This window comes from Protomyctophum parallelum (genome assembly GCF_964188405.1).
Source record: "Protomyctophum parallelum genome assembly, chromosome: 14".
In the NCBI taxonomy this organism is placed as follows: Eukaryota; Metazoa; Chordata; class Actinopteri; order Myctophiformes; family Myctophidae; genus Protomyctophum; species Protomyctophum parallelum.
Window position 1 is genome coordinate 20,328,977 of NC_139709.1, and position 16,795 is coordinate 20,345,771.

Sequence of the window (16,795 nt, forward strand, 5' to 3'; positions counted from 1 at the left end):
GATTCTACAAATGCCTTCTAAATCCTGACAGTTTTCTGCAAAACCCATGTTTCTGTCAGTGGTTCTCAAACATTTTCATGTCAAGGACCCCCAAAAATATATGTAATTGGCCGCCGACCCCATCTCAAAATATGTTGTTCCAGGGACCCCCCAGAAGCAAAGATTTTAGTTAAAAAGGTTCGCTCTGAAAGAATATATATTCAAAGATTTGCGCCACATTTTCACGATTTTCCAAAAATAGCAGACCTACAAGACCTTCTAGATCTGCTATTTTTCAATAGCTAAAGTATAACACAATGCTTAAAACACGAAAAGGGGTTCCCGCCCAGAATGGGTTAAATGTCTTGGATGCATTTATCACCACATGTAGGACCGTCTCCACATTCACTTTGGTTTTCGTGTGCAGATAATGTACATTTGATCTTGTCCTTGTCCAGTTGGGTGTGATGACCTACACTGACGTGACCAAGCAGAGTCCAGAGACACAAGCTGCCGTGGAGCATGAAATCCGCCTACTGCTGAAGGCAAGTTAAATTACTATTGTCCTGTTCTTTTAAACCCACTAAAATCATTCAACACTTTCAAGATTTTTCTAAACTGTTCAAAAACTGATCAAGGCATGCACTGTGAGCTTGTATATTTTGGAATAGCCAACGCTAAAATCTAACATGTTTTGATGGGTTAAATTGACCTGTGAGGAGTCTCTTGTGTCTTTTGCCGCCTTTTCTCCGTGTAACGGGGATTAGTTTTTGGATTGTTGTTGTTTTCACTAGAGAAACTGTTTTAGTCAAAGACATGTATGAATATTCCCTTCCTCTCTGAGCCAATCCATTTCAATACACTGTGTGTGCTTTTTCTGTGGATATTCATGCCCCTTTGGAGTCTATACATAGATCAGCTTACAGAGAAAGGGAATACCAATGCATTTCTGTGACAATGACGATTCATCTTCAGTGAAAGAAATAACAAAAACGGTCGCAGCTGTACATGTGCGCTTTTCACCAACCACTCTTCAACTCTCGTGGCCCCCAGGACTCGTATGAGCGGGCTAAGACACTCATCAAGAAACACTCCAAAGAACACCGAAACCTGGCAGAGGCACTGCTCAGGTACGAGACGCTGGACAACAAGGAGATTACGCTTGTCTTGGAGGGCAAGAACATAGAAAACCGATGAAACCAGGGACAACATAACAGTGCAAAGCGGGAAGGGTCCGGATTGCAGAATTCAGGGGATATGGAGGGCTAGACAGACCGTATGCGTGTACACACACACACATGCGTGTACACACACACACACACACACACACACACACACACACACGAGATGGGAGGGAGGGAGGTAGTTAACATTGGGGCTAGAAGAGAGTGTCGTCATTCTCTATTGGCCTCTATAAAGTGTCACTGAGTGCTGGTCTGGAAATGTTTAATGAACGATGATCATGCACTGCTGACTGGTCAGTTGTCTAGAGCAGATGTCATCCTTTTGTCGACTTTATATACTGTATGACGGCCCCTGTTCACTAGTATTTGGGATTGGGTTTAACGACATTACTCTACCTAAAGAGTTGTACCAGTGGTACCACACTTTTTCTTTCACGGAAGAATGTTCTCGCAACCTACCTTGAAATCTGTACTAGAAACTAAAATAAGTGTTAGATAGCTCTATATTCTGATGGTAATCATTCACTGCTATAGAGTGTGTTTGTTCAGTAAACTCTCCCCGTTTCTCCAGCTCTCAAGTAAACAGAAAATGCATTTTCGGGTCTGAGGTCAGGATAACACATTTGTCCAATCAGGAGAGGGAACCCATCCAGGATAAATAAGTGAAGTGAACTGAGCAGACACAATTGGAAATGGAACTCTATACATTTTAAGCTGATTAAATGGATACTCTCTCTTGGATGAAATTGCAGACACAGTGATACACATGTTACTGAACAAACACTCTATAGCGATCATCAGAAAATAGAGATTTAACTTTTTCACAATTTCTTTTTTGTTTTAACCAAAAAATATCACTTTGATTATCTACTACCAAAACACTATGACATTAAAACGGTGGTGGCAGTGATGTTCGCTATAGTCAATCTTTCCCCCTCCCAACCTTAATTCATACTGAATTACATTTGACAATTCGAATGCACTCTGTGTTCAAACTGTGTTTTGAAGGAGGTGGATGTATAATACGAAATACTTTTGCTCAGGTTGTCTTAAGGGGCGTTGGGTGGGTATAATAGCAAATATAAATATGCATCTGAATCATGACTTCTAAATGGGATTCTGTTCATGGAATATGTATGTACTGTATGTGCGGATGGATGGAAAATGGGTCAGATTCCGTTCAGCCGAGGTCATAACACATAAGCCCTTTTTGTGTGAACATCATGGGGCAGTGCACGGCCATTTGAGCCGCTGCGTAATCGTGGCTAATAGGATTTTGCCTGACCCTCAGCCGTGGAATATTTCCTCTCCACTTCTCCCAGTGTTTTCTGTGCGCGTCTGTTACTTTGAGCAGTGTATTTCAAGGTCGCTCGCTACAGAGCGTCTTCTAATGTGCTTAGGCATGGATGCCTGTTCATGTTCCTCCACATGAACCATCCCTTCTGCGTATCCCCATGTCTGTTAGTCTGAGCCATGTAGCTGTTTCTAAAGGTGGCCTTTTCAGGGGAATGTAGGTGTGAATTTCTCCGATTTTGATTTGGGAAATATATGATCGACAATGTCTCTCAGCACTTTTGTGTGTGAAATGTGTGAAGTTTAGGCACACTTACTGTACCTTCTCTTTATGTAATGTATTTGTGGAACTAAAGATATCGATGCTGTCTATATGGATTGTACTTTTTTTTAAATAACCAAATATAGGCTGAAGAATAGTGACAGCTTTTGAAAGGGCCTATCGTTGCTAACGGGCAGAAACCTTATGTTTTCTTTTCTTTTTCTTTTTTAAATAAATGCTCTAGTAGCAGGAATAGACGATCTAAAAGCTCAAAACAAGATGCATATTTTGAGCTTATCGCCTATTTTTTCAATTTGAATCCTCAAAAGTAACTGTTTTGGATATTATGAGGTTTCCACCCGACGGCAACGATATTGAGCTTGTGACCAACTCGTTAGTCCACCGGCCTGAGCTGGATTTCTGGAATATAAAGCTCACCACTGAGAAGTTTCACGCTCTTGTAAATCACGCTTGTAGATTCTTAAGTGGTTAAAGCTTAGATCACATAGGCAAATAAACTTTTTACAAAGTTCTGCACAGTAATAGTCGAGGCAAATTGCTATAAATGTACACTGTTCACTGGTAGAGAGGCTGGACACAAAGAACAGGAGCAACATTCAACACACCAATGCTCAGCTTTACTGTAGCTCCAATGTCATGTTTTAATGGATCATCTTTGATTCTAATGTATGTGTTTTGATTTTCAAAGCCCTCTGCAGTTAAAATTGAGCAAATGCATCGCTCTGTTGAAAAATGTCATAGAGGAGTGTGATGTAAGACAAAGTGATAACGTCATTTTTTAGAACACAGATTTCTTTGAAGTTTAGTCTATAAATGGCTTATACCCAAAAGTTATTCAATGTAGTATTTCTAATATTTTTATTTACTGCGGTAACCAACTTCAATCTTTGGTTTATTGAGCTCTTACCTATGTTTTATTGTACATATATTGGGAATGTGATAAAAAGACATTGTATATATATGTATAGAGGTGCTTTTACTCTGAATGGCACTCTGGTATTGATTGATTAGTTGATTAGATTGACTAGTCTCTCAATAATGTGATGGCAATGTTGAATGAAAGGATGGATTGAATTAAAAGTAAAATATCCTTTAAATTTAAAATTGTTTGTGCTTTTTCCAAATATTAGTTTCCCAAAGTATTGCGTGTTGCAATCACCATAGCTGTTGAATTAGTTACAAGACCACTGTATGATTTCTTTATTAACAATGCAGAAATGTAACCGATTTAGCCAGGAAATAGGCCAGAGTGACACAAAACACAAAAACATGTGTGTAATTGTTGATATATACAGTGGAATTGTACTGATATAATATATCAGTACATTTCCACTGTATTATACCAGTACAGGATTATATGAAAAATAACTTCTTTAATTGAAAGACTTGCACAGTATATGACTTCAGTTTCAGGATATTATCAACTGTATTGCACCATTTTCAACCTCGCATCCTCATTTGGGTTGTGTCATATGCAAGTATTTTTATACTTCAGTTCAATAGGCGATGAACAAGCATTGTGATGTGTGAGCTTACTGTATATTTTACTGTTTGTCGTACGATGAAATATATGGCTAAAGTGAACGACTAAATCCTAGCAGTAATGACACCACAATGAAATTTGATCCACAAGCTATAACCATTTAACAGCACTTCCCACATGCCCCAAACAATGTCAGAAACACTGGAATAAACACAAGGCCGTGGAACACGCCGAATAGAATCACCAAAAACATGACTTTGAAAAACGTCCTAAATATATAACTCCCGGACACAGAGAGCGCCACTACCCCTAAAATGGTAGACACTGCCCCCTGCACTATTGGATACCCCAAGTAGGCCATTGCCTCCGTAGATCTCTCATTCGCATTGCTCTTGGAACTGGAGACAAATGCGTAGGAGATGTGGGCTGAGAAATCCACAGAGAATCCAATACACATGACCAGGTTGATCATGGAAATGGAGTCGAGGTTAACATTCCACAGAGCCATGAATCCCGCCACACCGACGATGACTGAAGTCATGGCAAATGCTACCCACAGGGAACACAGAGGATTGGGAATGAGGATAAGTGAGACGCATAGCATCACTATAGCAGCCACCAGGAGTGTTTGAATGGTGGTGTCCGCAATGACGGTGTATTGGTCAAAGTAGATAAACGCGGGGTGGTACACTAGTAGCTCAATCGGACATTGTCTTGCCGTTTCCCTGAGGCCAACCAACATGTCCTTCATGGTGGTTTTGTGGAGGGTCTGAATGAAAAATCGAGAGGCCTGTATGTCATATTCTGCACTGAGGTTGATGTCTTGCCTGAACATGGGGTTGAGCTCGAGGAAACGAAGCAGGTGTTTTTTGAACGCCTGTTCAGAGCTTATGTTGAAATCAGTGGATTTGGCGTACCGTTGAAAGGAGTGGAACCAAGCGAATGTGCCGTTGACATAATTCAAGTTTTCAAAATCCACAATGCACGAGCAAAGGCTCTGCCAACCACTCATAGTCCAGTATGGGAGTGGCTGCTTCACAGCCACCATCACATTGTAGCTATATTTATGGAAATGCTGGTTTTGGTCATTGTAATATCTGATAATATAAGAATCATCCAGCACCAGGTTCCTAACGTCAAGACCTTCCTTCATGACACAACACCCGTAGATGCTGACCGCCAGATACCCAGCATATACAACAAGTATACACGCTTTGACCCATGTTTGAGTGAGAAATGGCCCATAGACCTTCTCAAAGAATCGACTCAATGGTGGATTTTCCTCTTTTTCAGTGGTTCGATCATAGGTTCCTCCAACGCAGCACAAACCGAATGCCTTTGATCTCCCTGGTGGAAGGTCCTCTGGGATCTTGGCACACGTGAGCCAGTGTCTGTTCTCTGCTTCCCTCCGGCCGTTCAGAGCCATGAAGGCGCCCAGGAAAGTGATGTTATAGAAGTAGCAGACCGTAACAGATACGCCAGCGTAGAGACAGAAGGACCGGACAGAGCCAAAGGGAGATCTGTAGCCAAGGAAGAGAGCCAGTGCGTCGGTCAGGCTGGTGATGGAGATTGAAACAGCAGCTTCTCTGTAGGTGTCAGCCAGGCGGTCAGCAACACTGTCCAGTACATGGGTCCGCTGCCAGCAGGAGAGCATGATGAACATGTCGTCGATTCCAATGCCTTTAGTATCAAATGACAAAAATCAGTTGGTGGCAAAGGACATGGATTTTAACCCAATGTTTGACTCACTATACCTAATGTCCATAGGTATTATAAAGACCACTTCTCGTTTACTTTTGCATGAAAATACTTTCTAGATTAGTTTAGGGGCAAATAGTTTGTACACCAGAATTTGCTAACTAAATGCCTGAATATATTATCAAGCTAATATTGAGACTAATCATTTATGTAAATGAACATGAAGAAGGATTTCTCAAACCAACTATTCGCATTTTTATTATATTGGTTTTTAATTTTGCACATTTCCCTATCAAGTGGGTGTTGCCTAACCTAGATAATTCCACAGGAACGTACCTAGTATCATAAAAGGTGAGGAGGCAACAGTCATGACGAAAGGCTGATCCAGTAAAAGCAACACCCCAAAACTGGTCAGTACTGCAAGACCTGCTGAGAGCACTCCAACAGACGCCACCCATACCTTAGTCCTTACGTTGTCCAACCTGTTCAATACGAATAAATACATAAATTATATATATATATATATATACACACACACACACACACACACACGGGTATACTCATCATTCCATTGGTAGTTAAGAGTAGTAGTCACAATACTTTACCAACCTCCAGCATGATATGATTGAAAATGTGATTGCAGTGGCATATGTGATGGAGAACAGTTGGACGATAGAGGCTGGAGATTTCTCAAATTCCCACTGCAAGGACATGGAGGTAGAGTATGACACCTAGAGAGACGACAACATTTAGCATGTTCACAAGCACTTCAATTCACATGCGATTTGTTAAGGTATTATGTTTCATCTCACCTCTATGGAACTTGTTGATTCATTTGAGATGAGATTCATAACAGCCTGCAGCCAAATATCTGTTTTTATGTTGCTGCCCTCTCGTAAGTAGTAACGGATTTGTATGGCTTTAGCGCTTTGAATGACAGCGTTGTTGTCAAGTGTCACACTTCCCAGGCTGACATGCAAGGGAATCCTCTCAAAATCAGAGTAATGCCACGGAAACGTCAAATTAACATTGTCTATATGGCTTGCATTGTAGTTAATGACACGTAGAATGTCACTGGAAAAGCAGCTGGCAGTCACAGTTGCACAAAGATCCATATATCCAACAGTTTCATTCTCAAGCTGCGCTACCACACTCTTAACTTTGAGGTCCAGGTCTATGATCTCCTGAAGTGACTCCACTGTCAGAATGTCCCTGTCATTTGTGGCAATAAAAGAAGCATGCGTGCCGTCCGTGCTCAGCCTCAAGCTGGAAAACATGGAATCATCTTCTGGAAACGTTTCTTGGATGTATTGTCTCTCCATCTTGGCTTGTCCATGAATAGGGGTGAACTGCCCCTCGATGTCGTTGGACATCCTGTCCTTTAAGAAGTAGAACCCACTCCCCAGCCCAGCAGAGAGGACAAGAGGAGCAATAAAGAACCACCATGGATGACATCCAATGAAATGGCCTATCATTTCAAAACAGATGCATAGGGGTCTCACTATGCAATCTGTGTAACATTTCGCCATGGTCTTTAAATTTCAGCTTTGTTCACAAAAATCTATCTAGGTTATAGTGCTGAAATTAGCCCATGGGTGCAGCACGGAAACGGATCCTTCCTATCTTCAGATGTCAGCCTAAAGAACAACAGGGAGCTGCAAACAAGCAGTGATATCTGCAAGTTGCAACCATGTACACATAAACAGCCCCTTCATTAGAAGTTAATTGCATAATATTGGGGTAGTCCTTCTCAGTGATGGACAAGGCAGCTGGAGGCATGGACCTTATCAAACAAAGACACCATTCAACTGCACTAAGATACTACTGTCACTGGATAAGGATTACTGCACCTCAAATTCCAAATCCCAAGTGGTTCATTTGTAGGTAATGAGTGTATTCTATTGGTAAGCCAGAGAACAAAGGATAGCTGTGCTGTAGCCCTACATTGTGTCTTGTTTTTAAAAGATAATTGTCTAGCCGCGTATACATCCTCTTAAAAGTATCCACTTGACCAACTCTGCCCTGGGCTAAGCTAGACAACTAACAAAAGAACAATCATTCTTTATTTCAGACTCTAAGACTTTACACATAAAAGATAAAAGACAATGTAGGGGACACACAACAAACATAATAAAACCTATATCAATGGGAATAGATGCCCTACTCAGCCTACTGTATACTATAGGCTACAAACCTGAAACATATAGGCCTACAAATTTTGCTTAAAAAAAAACTTAAGACCAACTAGTAAATATGAGATGAACAATCAGTTACACAGGTTATGTATTTGATAAAGATTTCAAAACTGAAATCCTTGACCAATTTAGTTTAAATCTCTCTCTCTCTCTCTCTCTCTCTCTCTCTCTCTCTCTCTCTCTCTCTCTCTCTGTACACACATACAACATACATACATACATACATACTGTACATCAAATCCAACTTTATTTATAAAGCACATTTACAAAGACCAAAGGTCAACCAAAGTGCTGTACAAGATCAGATAAAAGAAGAATAAGACAAAATAACAACACAAACAAAAGAGCATCAAATTACACAGTTGTAATACATTCAAACAAATTAAAATCCAGAATCAAATAGAGTTAAAAGCCATGGAGAAAAAAAAATAGTTTTAAGAGAGGACTTGAAAGCTCCTATAAGGAGCGAGCAGACCTAATCCGCAGGGGCAGACTGATCCAGAGTTTGGGGCCGGCCACTGAGAAAGCTCTGTCACCTCTAGACCTGTAGTTAGTTCAGTTGAGGGCATAGTCAGAAGCAGCTGGTCAGCTGACCTCAAGGTCCTGGCTGGGGTGTATGGATTTATGAGGACTGATAGATACTGGGGAGCCAGCCCGTTAGGGCTTTAAAAACAAATAGTAAAATCTTAAAATCTATTCTAAATCTAACAGGTTCTGTACTGTCTTCCGTCTGAGGGCAGCCTGGTCAATGCCTATGTACAGTGAATTGCAGTAATCAAGCCTCAATGAAATAAAGGCATGAATTTTACCCTCTCAAGATCGGGTTGGGAGAGATAGCCCTTAATTGGCCAGGATTAAGTTGGAAAAAGCTAGTCTTGACCACCAAGCTAATCTGCTTAATATCAAATTTAAAATTATTGTCAAATATTATGCCCAGGTTTTTAAGTAACTGAGGAGTAAATATTGGTACTGAGGCCCAAGGTGGAGAGGGAAGGTGTTGGTGTTGATGTTGGCCAAAGATACATACATACATACAGGTATGCGGTCTAGTCTAACTTGGACTCAGGGGGGTGGACCCCAGTGAATAGGCAGGTTGCCCTTCACTGGTAACCCTATTTTGGAATTATTTTTAAATATATGAAGGTATTGTGGGCTGGGATTTTTACTAAAAAGCCACCCTTTTAAATACATACATACATACATACATTTCAGAAGTTTTAGCAGTTTTTAAGGACCCACTTTTAGGCCAGTGCACCAGAGCAAGCTCTTGCCTTTTTTTTAAACCCTACCCATTTTAACCAAATACATACACACACACACACACACACACACACACACACACACACACACACACACACACACACACACACACACACACACACACACACACACACACACACACACACACACACACTATTTCATAACACTTTTGGATTATCAATATTTATAGATTCCTGCAAAGTGTCATGTTTGTACATGAAACATGTTCTCCCATGACGTCACAGTCTAGGCTGCATTGAACGGAAGTTGCATGGATCTGCAGTTAGTGCAGGACAGTGAGCCTAGCGCAGGGCAGTCTACCTCTGTCTGTCACACTGTCTCTCTGGAAAGGGACATCTGTCACTGTCACTGAGAAGGTTGAGAATAATACAACTACCTCCCACAACACAAACATGGACGACGACGTGCTGACAACTCTGAAGCTGCTGATAATCGGCGAGAGTGGAGTCGGGAAGTCGAGGTTGGTTTTTGTGGCTGTATGTTAGCTAACAGGCTAATGTTACCCCAGTTGGCAATGTTGTTGACATTTTGTTGTGTTATGTAATTTCACATACTGATGAGCCCATAGCCGTTATTGCTACATTTGCTAGACCAGTTTGGTAACTATAGGGCTTATTAAATATGTATGGTAGGAGCAACTAGCAAGGAACCTAGACTAGAGAGTTTGCTAAAATGACTAGTTGATCAGCTGTTTTGTTTCCCAACAGTCACCACCACTGTCACCATGTCACATACTTTTGTAAAGCACAGGTTTAACTTGAGTCATACTATTGAATTCAGACTGTTGGACCCATATATTATCAGCACTAGTTAGTTATAAATATACAGTAGGCCTATATATGAACTGACTTCAGCTGACCTATTTGTGTTTTTCATCCCTCTCCATCAACTTCAATGTTTTATCCCTTGAACAGTCTGCTTTTGAGGTTTACAGAAGACACTTTCGATCCAGAGCAGACTGCGACAATAGGTAACGCACAGACAGACAGACAGACACACACACACACACACACACACACACACACACACACACACACACACACACACACACACACACACACACACACACACACACCAGTGCATGCATGCACTGATGCACACACAAACTAACAGGAAGGAACAGGGCTGCTCCTTTTTGTCAACAATAATGTCGTCTCTGTCTTGTTTCTTTCTCTCCATCTGTCTTCTTGTACCTAACACAACACAGGTGTGGATTTCAAAGTAAAGACAATCTCCATCGATGGGAACAAAGCAAAACTGGCCATATGGGTGAGCCCTGTCATGAGCATGATCTACATACAGTACTGTACTGCACATAACTTGAAAAACATGTTCAGTTACAAGGTCTCCCCATGAGATGGCGCCATTGCATAGTAAGCTAACAAAGTACAAAGAGAAACACTTACTTCCATGAAGCAATGCCATGCAATTTGTGAGAGTGGCGGTGGTCATTGAGTTCTGTTGGTGTCAGTAGTAGTTGTTGATATTATAAAGTCTTATATAAGTTTGTTTTATTTAGTAATAATAGTAATTAATACAGGTAAACTGAGTTTTACAAATCTACATTGTCCCTATGGGAATTCATGAACATAAGACTCTGTGCCAGGCGAAGCCCGGAAAGACACTAATGCCTATAACATTTGTTGTACAACGAATGGTGAAAACAGCCGATCTATACAAGCACACAACCCATCATAATTAATTCAAAACATTAAAATCTTGTAAATGTGCTATTTTGGAACATTTCGAATTTGTTTGGAATTATATATTTGTATGTCTGGACCATATCTTGTATTTGTTGTTACTGGCACACAGTGATGTTTAACTTTATTTGCCTCTTCTCTTGGCCAGTTCACACTTGCAAAAGAGACTTTAGTCTCAATGTGTCTTACTCTTTTACTGGTTGAATTTAAAGGTTAAATATAATAAAATGGTGATTATTTGGTCAGTGCATTATCCGATCATCTAGCAGTGATGTGTAGCATTGCCAGAAAAGCCCCTGTATTGTCAGTGTGCGTTTGTTTTGTGTACAGGACACAGCTGGACAGGAGCGCTTCCGGACGCTCACACCCAGCTACTACCGCGGTGCACAGGGAGTCATACTCGGTGAGCAGTAAAGCATGGGTGTTCAACGTTTTTCAGGCCCCTTTGCTGACGGACAGATGAAGCAGGGACCCCTGTTACATTAAAATTTTGTTGCAAATTAAACCTTTTCATAGACTCTGTTGACAGCACTGTGTTGTGTGTTGGATTCATGTTAATGTGTATTTTCAGACATTTAACCACGTAAACCGTCAATACTTAGTACACTTGACCTTTCACTCTGTACAGTCTACACCAAACCTCTTTGCTGAAAATAGCCAATCTACAAGATCACAACGCCTCGCAGCACAAGGCATTGTGAGCTTGTAGATCAGCAATTTTCTCCTCAGAATAGGGATGCTAGGGTTCAAGTGGTTAATGTAAAAACGTGTTCTTCCTGCTCACTAGTTTCATTCATATGGCTATTGAAAGTATAATATGGTGTAGTAGACACGAATATCTGTTGTTCTCTGTTCCTCTTGACAGTATATGACGTCACAAAACGGGACACTTTCACAAAACTTGAGAACTGGCTGAATGAACTGGAGACGTACAGCACACGAAATGACATTGTCAAAATGTTGGTTGGGAACAAAATCGATCAGGTGGGTTTGTAGCAATTTCTTAATCTAATTGTATGACTGATGTGTAAAAGTAAATACATTTTTTGATAGTTCATGATGGAGCAGGACAGATGCCAGATGTTTGGGTTCGATGCCTATCCAGAGTTTGGACAGTGTTTAGACTGATATTTGTTCAGAAAGTGCAACATTTTCTAAATGTTCACTTTGAAAAAGTGATTTGGTTTGGTTAGCTTCTATTTGAGAATGTTTAACTCAACTATGCAAAAAATAAATGAAATAACAACTTTTTTATGTAACCACAAATAAGAACTACAAGCTCGTGGCATCATCATGTGTTGTGAGCTTGTCGATCAGCTATTTAAAAAAACTTGAAAATGTTCTCTTACAGTATAATGACATGACCAAAATAGGGATGGCAGGTTGAGAGTGGGGACACTTCAGCTGTATAAGTGCCAATACTGTTGTCATCAGAAAATTGATGTGATGGGCGGCCTGGCTCTAGTTATTTATAGCTGCCAATCTTGAGGCTTTTATTCCATTTCGTCTGGGAGACCACGCTTCCCTCACACATTTAACTGATTACAAAAAAACAAAACAAACCAAAGCCAAAATGAGCCGTTATGAGATGCCACAGAATATCTTGGTTTGTCTCACTACTTTTGTGCCTTTTGTGGATATACTCGGTAGCATTGTAACATTTTGCCCTGTTTTGGCTCACATAAGTTTATGTCAAATGCATTCATCACCATCAGAATGTCAATGGGAACTGGTGTGCCCATGCGGTGTATGAATAAAACAGATGGGATTAGAGAGACTCAAATTGTCCTTCTTGTTCGGTTTCAGGACAGCCGTGAAGTGGACAGAAACGAGGGCCTGAAATTTGCCAGGAAACACTCCATGCTTTTTATTGGTATGTGTTATGTCTCAGTAATACCAACCGCCATCCATTTTTATCCTGTAATCTCTCACATGGCACGCCACATCCATGCTGCTATATTATGAATGAATGTATGAATGAATGATTAAATTCAGAGTTGGTGGCTTGGTGCGTAGGTTTGAAAGGAAAATGAAGGCACCACTCGTGGAGCCCCGCCTTCAGTTGGGCCGTGGTCATCTTGTTTATACGGCTCTGGCATTTTCGAGTCTCCACTGTCAGCGCCGCACTGAGAGACTCAGCCCCCTGCATAAGAAATGCATTATGATTAAAATCTAGCGGTCTTTCATCTATTAAATCCATGTCTACACGTGTTTCTGATTCCCTGCTCAGATCTGTCCCTCTCCTGGAAATTAGGTTAACATTTTTTGTGGAGTTTCCATTTTAGAATGACTAAATTAAGGAGTTTTGAAAGGAAGAAAAAATGCCGTGCAAGAAGATGTCATGGAAATTTAGCCGTTATGTAGATGTCTTGTTTGTGCAGGGATGTCTTTTGCAGTCCAGATAAGTCGTTTCATGTTGCTATGCCATGCTCGGTGACGCATATCTGTCCTATGAATTTACTATTGCAAATATTATAACGTGATAGGAATCAGCAAAAAAAAGAATGGATTTTATTCTATGTTTGCCTCCGGTCACGGTTCACTGGACTTTGGTGCGTTAGCGTGCACTTTTGGAGAGTTGTCAAGTCCTGACAGTTCTTGCCATCCTGATCTTTCTCCTTTCAAATAGAGGCCAGCGCTAAGACCAAGGACGGGGTCCAATGTGCCTTTGAGGAACTTGTGGAGAAAATTCTCCAGACGCCAGGGCTTTGGGAGAGCGACACTCAGGGCCAGGGGGTCCGACTGGGGAGCCAGGAGCAACATGCCGGCAGGGCCTGTGGCGGGTACTGCTCCATACCCTAGATGGGGGAGGACTAAAGGACAACGACCCCCAAATAAAAACGACTACGGACCGGAAACGGAGGATGGAAACGAAAGAAGGTCAGATAAGTGCTGGTTGGAGTTCTGTTGGAGGACCGGTCAAAGAGACTTTGCTGTTTGCACACTTCTGTTCAACCATCAATTTCTTTCACTTGTTCATAGCTTGTTACTTCCTCTTTAAAGTGTTACCGAGACAGAGATCACACACTTGAAATAATCAATCAAAGAGGAAGTATATTGTTTTAATTTAATCATGCCAACAATGTCATACAAGTATATTCACGTTTAAAATGTATGGAACTAACTGACTTTTGGTTTTGGTTGGTCAACTTTTGGTTTTCCATCTGTTAAAGCAAATTTGTAGGTTTCAAATACATACCCGTTCAAATCTAATCCAATGTGTTAATATATCCATTTGTAACTTGAAGGCAAGGCAATTCAAAGTCTTTCACATAAAAACACTCGACACCCTGTTGAAAATAATATATATCTTATGATTTTTGATCGGGGTCCGACTGGGCTGACGTCCAAAGACTTTATTTGTGGAAAAGTCGCACATGAAAACGTTCTACTGACAAAATGGTCTTCATGCCTTACCATGTCACTTGGACCAGAGGGGGAGAGGGGAAGAAATTGGGGTGGTTGACGAGCCTCAGAAACGTCTTCGTAGCAACCCTGGTCCACACTCCCATAATGCACCAGACACTGTGAATGCTCCCAAAGAAAACATTTCACGAGACTCCCATCGTGGTTCTGTGGGGCCATCTGCAGTCCCCAGTTTAGTTACTGTTAAATTTTATTCTATTCCAGTTTGATGATATCCCGATTTATGGCTCTTCTTTTCTTTGTTGTGTGTGGGTGTGGGTGTGTGTGTGTGTGTGGGGGGGGGGGGGGGGGGGGGGTGTGTCTGTGTAACCCTTGCCTCTTAACCACTTAAGCCCTATATTCTTTGTCGTTTAACAAATAGCGAAAATAGCTGATCTAAGCTCGCAACGTTTCAAATCGCGAAGTTATCTCAAAAACGTGTGTGACAGCGGTGTGTAGTGTGTAGCCGCTGTTATATTATGTTATTGCCTTCTCACAAGGACACATGCAATAGAAAGCTGCTTTTGCACACTGCTGTCATGTAGCATTGTTACCATGCATACTTCATTTCCTTTTTTGTTTCATTCTCAAGTGTGAGGTTTACAATACAGCAACCTTTGTACTATGATTGTGTTTTTTCACTTTTTTGTTCATGGGATCTCTCTGTTTTCCTTGCCCGTCCTCTCTGGCAAAGAAAGCAGTTGATTAGCATGGTCGGTCCATCAGTCTGTCGTGGTAAAGTAGACAAGCGGTCCTATAATCTTTCCTCATGCCTTTTTATTTACTTGCTCTTTACATTTCTGTGGTGCCGTGGTCCATACCATGTCATGTTAACATGGAGATGTTTTCCACATACTATAATGTAATGTCAATATATCCCAATGGCATACATTTTATTATTACAAGTTTAAAAAGCTCAATACCCTGCTCCCACTATTGACAAAAGGAGCATTTTATCTGCAAGATAGTGTGTTGCATGTTTTTTGTTTGAATTCTGTTAAAATGATTTGTTTAGCAGTTCTGCTTTTTTGTTTCGTCACTGGCTTTCCCCCCCCTCCATCCATTTAAATCACATTACCAGAATATTCTATTTGCCTTAACGTTCACTGACATAGTGTTATGACCTATCATAACGTGGACTTGTATTGTTTCAAACTGAAATAAACAATCTTAAAGACGGAATCGTGTCTTGTCAAAAGATGTGCGCTGCACCTTCTCTTGCCGCAGTCTAAATATTATTTTATTGCCTTCATCGAGCGTAACCATCCAGTTTCCATGTTGCGTGGATGCCTACCTAATGAAACGCAGCTTTTACAGGGTTGAATTGGAGTGAGGCAGTCTTTCCATGAAGGCCTCACTGAATGATTCTAGCCTGTTCTACATGCAAGACCCAAAACACTTTGCTCAAGAGTGTCGCAGAACAGAGGGAGGAACAGGGAACAAAGCGGAAAATCCCGCTAAGCATGTTTTAGAAAATTATCCCGCGGGGCTAGCCTGTGATTACAAGCTTATGTTCTGTGTTAGACGGCATACAGACGGAGTGGTGACAGTCCCCACCACAGTGCTCTGCACAGAGGCAGAGCACCACATGTACTACTGAGACTACATGTCATGTTCTCTGTTTCTTATATCAAAGGCACCGTTTACTGTACACCTGGATGTGTCATGTGTGTGTGAGTGAGAGAGAGAGAGAGAGGGAGACCGACCCCATTTCCATGCAATGCAGAAGCATGGTCGTGTCATTGATTATCCGGATAGCATATTATCCAGATACATAATGCAGAATGCCTTGTGAATACCAGGTGCAAATGAGCTCATGAACTGAGCAATGGGAATTTAACCCAGATGGTGAGGTTAATCAAGTTGATATATACTGTAAAGCAACCATTATTAACTATTACTGTTTTATGTGCATTCATATTTTCCCCTCAGATAGTAACAATTTAATGGTATTGTTTAAATTAAATAATTGACTCATTCTTTGTTGGTTTTCACCATCTAGCCAAGGGTGTTCACAGATGCCAACCTTTTCATGTGCCTGAAAACGTTGCCCACCCTGAATTTAACCAGTACAGTTTTCATAAAATGCTAACATGATCACAATTCCCTTTACTTCTAAATACTGAAACCAAAAATACAAAATACTGAAACCAAAAATACAATATTGAAATCTAACCTTTTCATTTATCATTACACTGGTGGAATGTGTATACTGTATAATGTTGAATACATTTTATTTGGGTAAAGAATATAGAACGTAATAATGATCCACCATAAATCAACTGCGCGAA

At 40.9% G+C, this 16,795-nt stretch overlaps 3 protein-coding genes across 6 annotated transcripts in view; 2 read left to right on the plus strand and 1 right to left on the minus strand.

Annotated features, from left to right (window-relative positions):
* LOC310870872 (ras-related protein Rab-18-B) overlaps nt 1–15,686 on the plus strand; it is a 50,631-nt gene extending 34,945 nt beyond the window's left edge. Inside the window, exons 2-8 of one of the 2 annotated variants that reach the window (XM_083782222.1) lie at nt 9,710–9,856; nt 10,311–10,366; nt 10,604–10,665; nt 11,430–11,502; nt 11,965–12,083; nt 12,906–12,972; nt 13,729–15,686. In XM_083782222.1, the coding sequence (XP_083638348.1) occupies nt 9,789–9,856; nt 10,311–10,366; nt 10,604–10,665; nt 11,430–11,502; nt 11,965–12,083; nt 12,906–12,972; nt 13,729–13,901 (618 nt within the window). In that variant the 5' untranslated portion in view covers nt 9,710–9,788 and the 3' untranslated portion in view covers nt 13,902–15,686. Of the gene's footprint in view, nt 1–9,673; nt 9,857–10,310; nt 10,367–10,603; nt 10,666–11,429; nt 11,503–11,964; nt 12,084–12,905; nt 12,973–13,728 lie in introns of those variants that run through there. The other variant, XM_083782221.1, reaches the window with a different exon arrangement.
* Nucleotides 1–16,795, plus strand: part of LOC310870869 (ATP-dependent zinc metalloprotease YME1L1-like) — a 157,508-nt gene that overhangs the window by 9,867 nt on the left and 130,846 nt on the right. For 2 of the 3 annotated variants that reach the window (XM_083782216.1, XM_083782217.1), the window contains exons 17-18: nt 438–524; nt 1,033–3,836. In XM_083782216.1, coding sequence (XP_083638342.1) covers nt 438–524; nt 1,033–1,176 — 231 coding nt within the window. In that variant the 3' untranslated portion in view covers nt 1,177–3,836. Of the gene's footprint in view, nt 1–437; nt 525–1,032; nt 3,837–16,795 lie in introns of those variants that run through there. The other variant, XR_014570274.1, reaches the window with a different exon arrangement.
* Nucleotides 4,383–7,395, minus strand: ptchd3b (patched domain containing 3b; the record flags this gene model as incomplete). Its single annotated transcript, XM_083782654.1, has 4 exons — nt 4,383–5,902; nt 6,257–6,402; nt 6,530–6,651; nt 7,069–7,395. 4 exons carry the CDS (start codon nt 7,393–7,395, stop codon nt 4,383–4,385), a joined length of 2,115 nt encoding a protein of 704 aa, XP_083638780.1.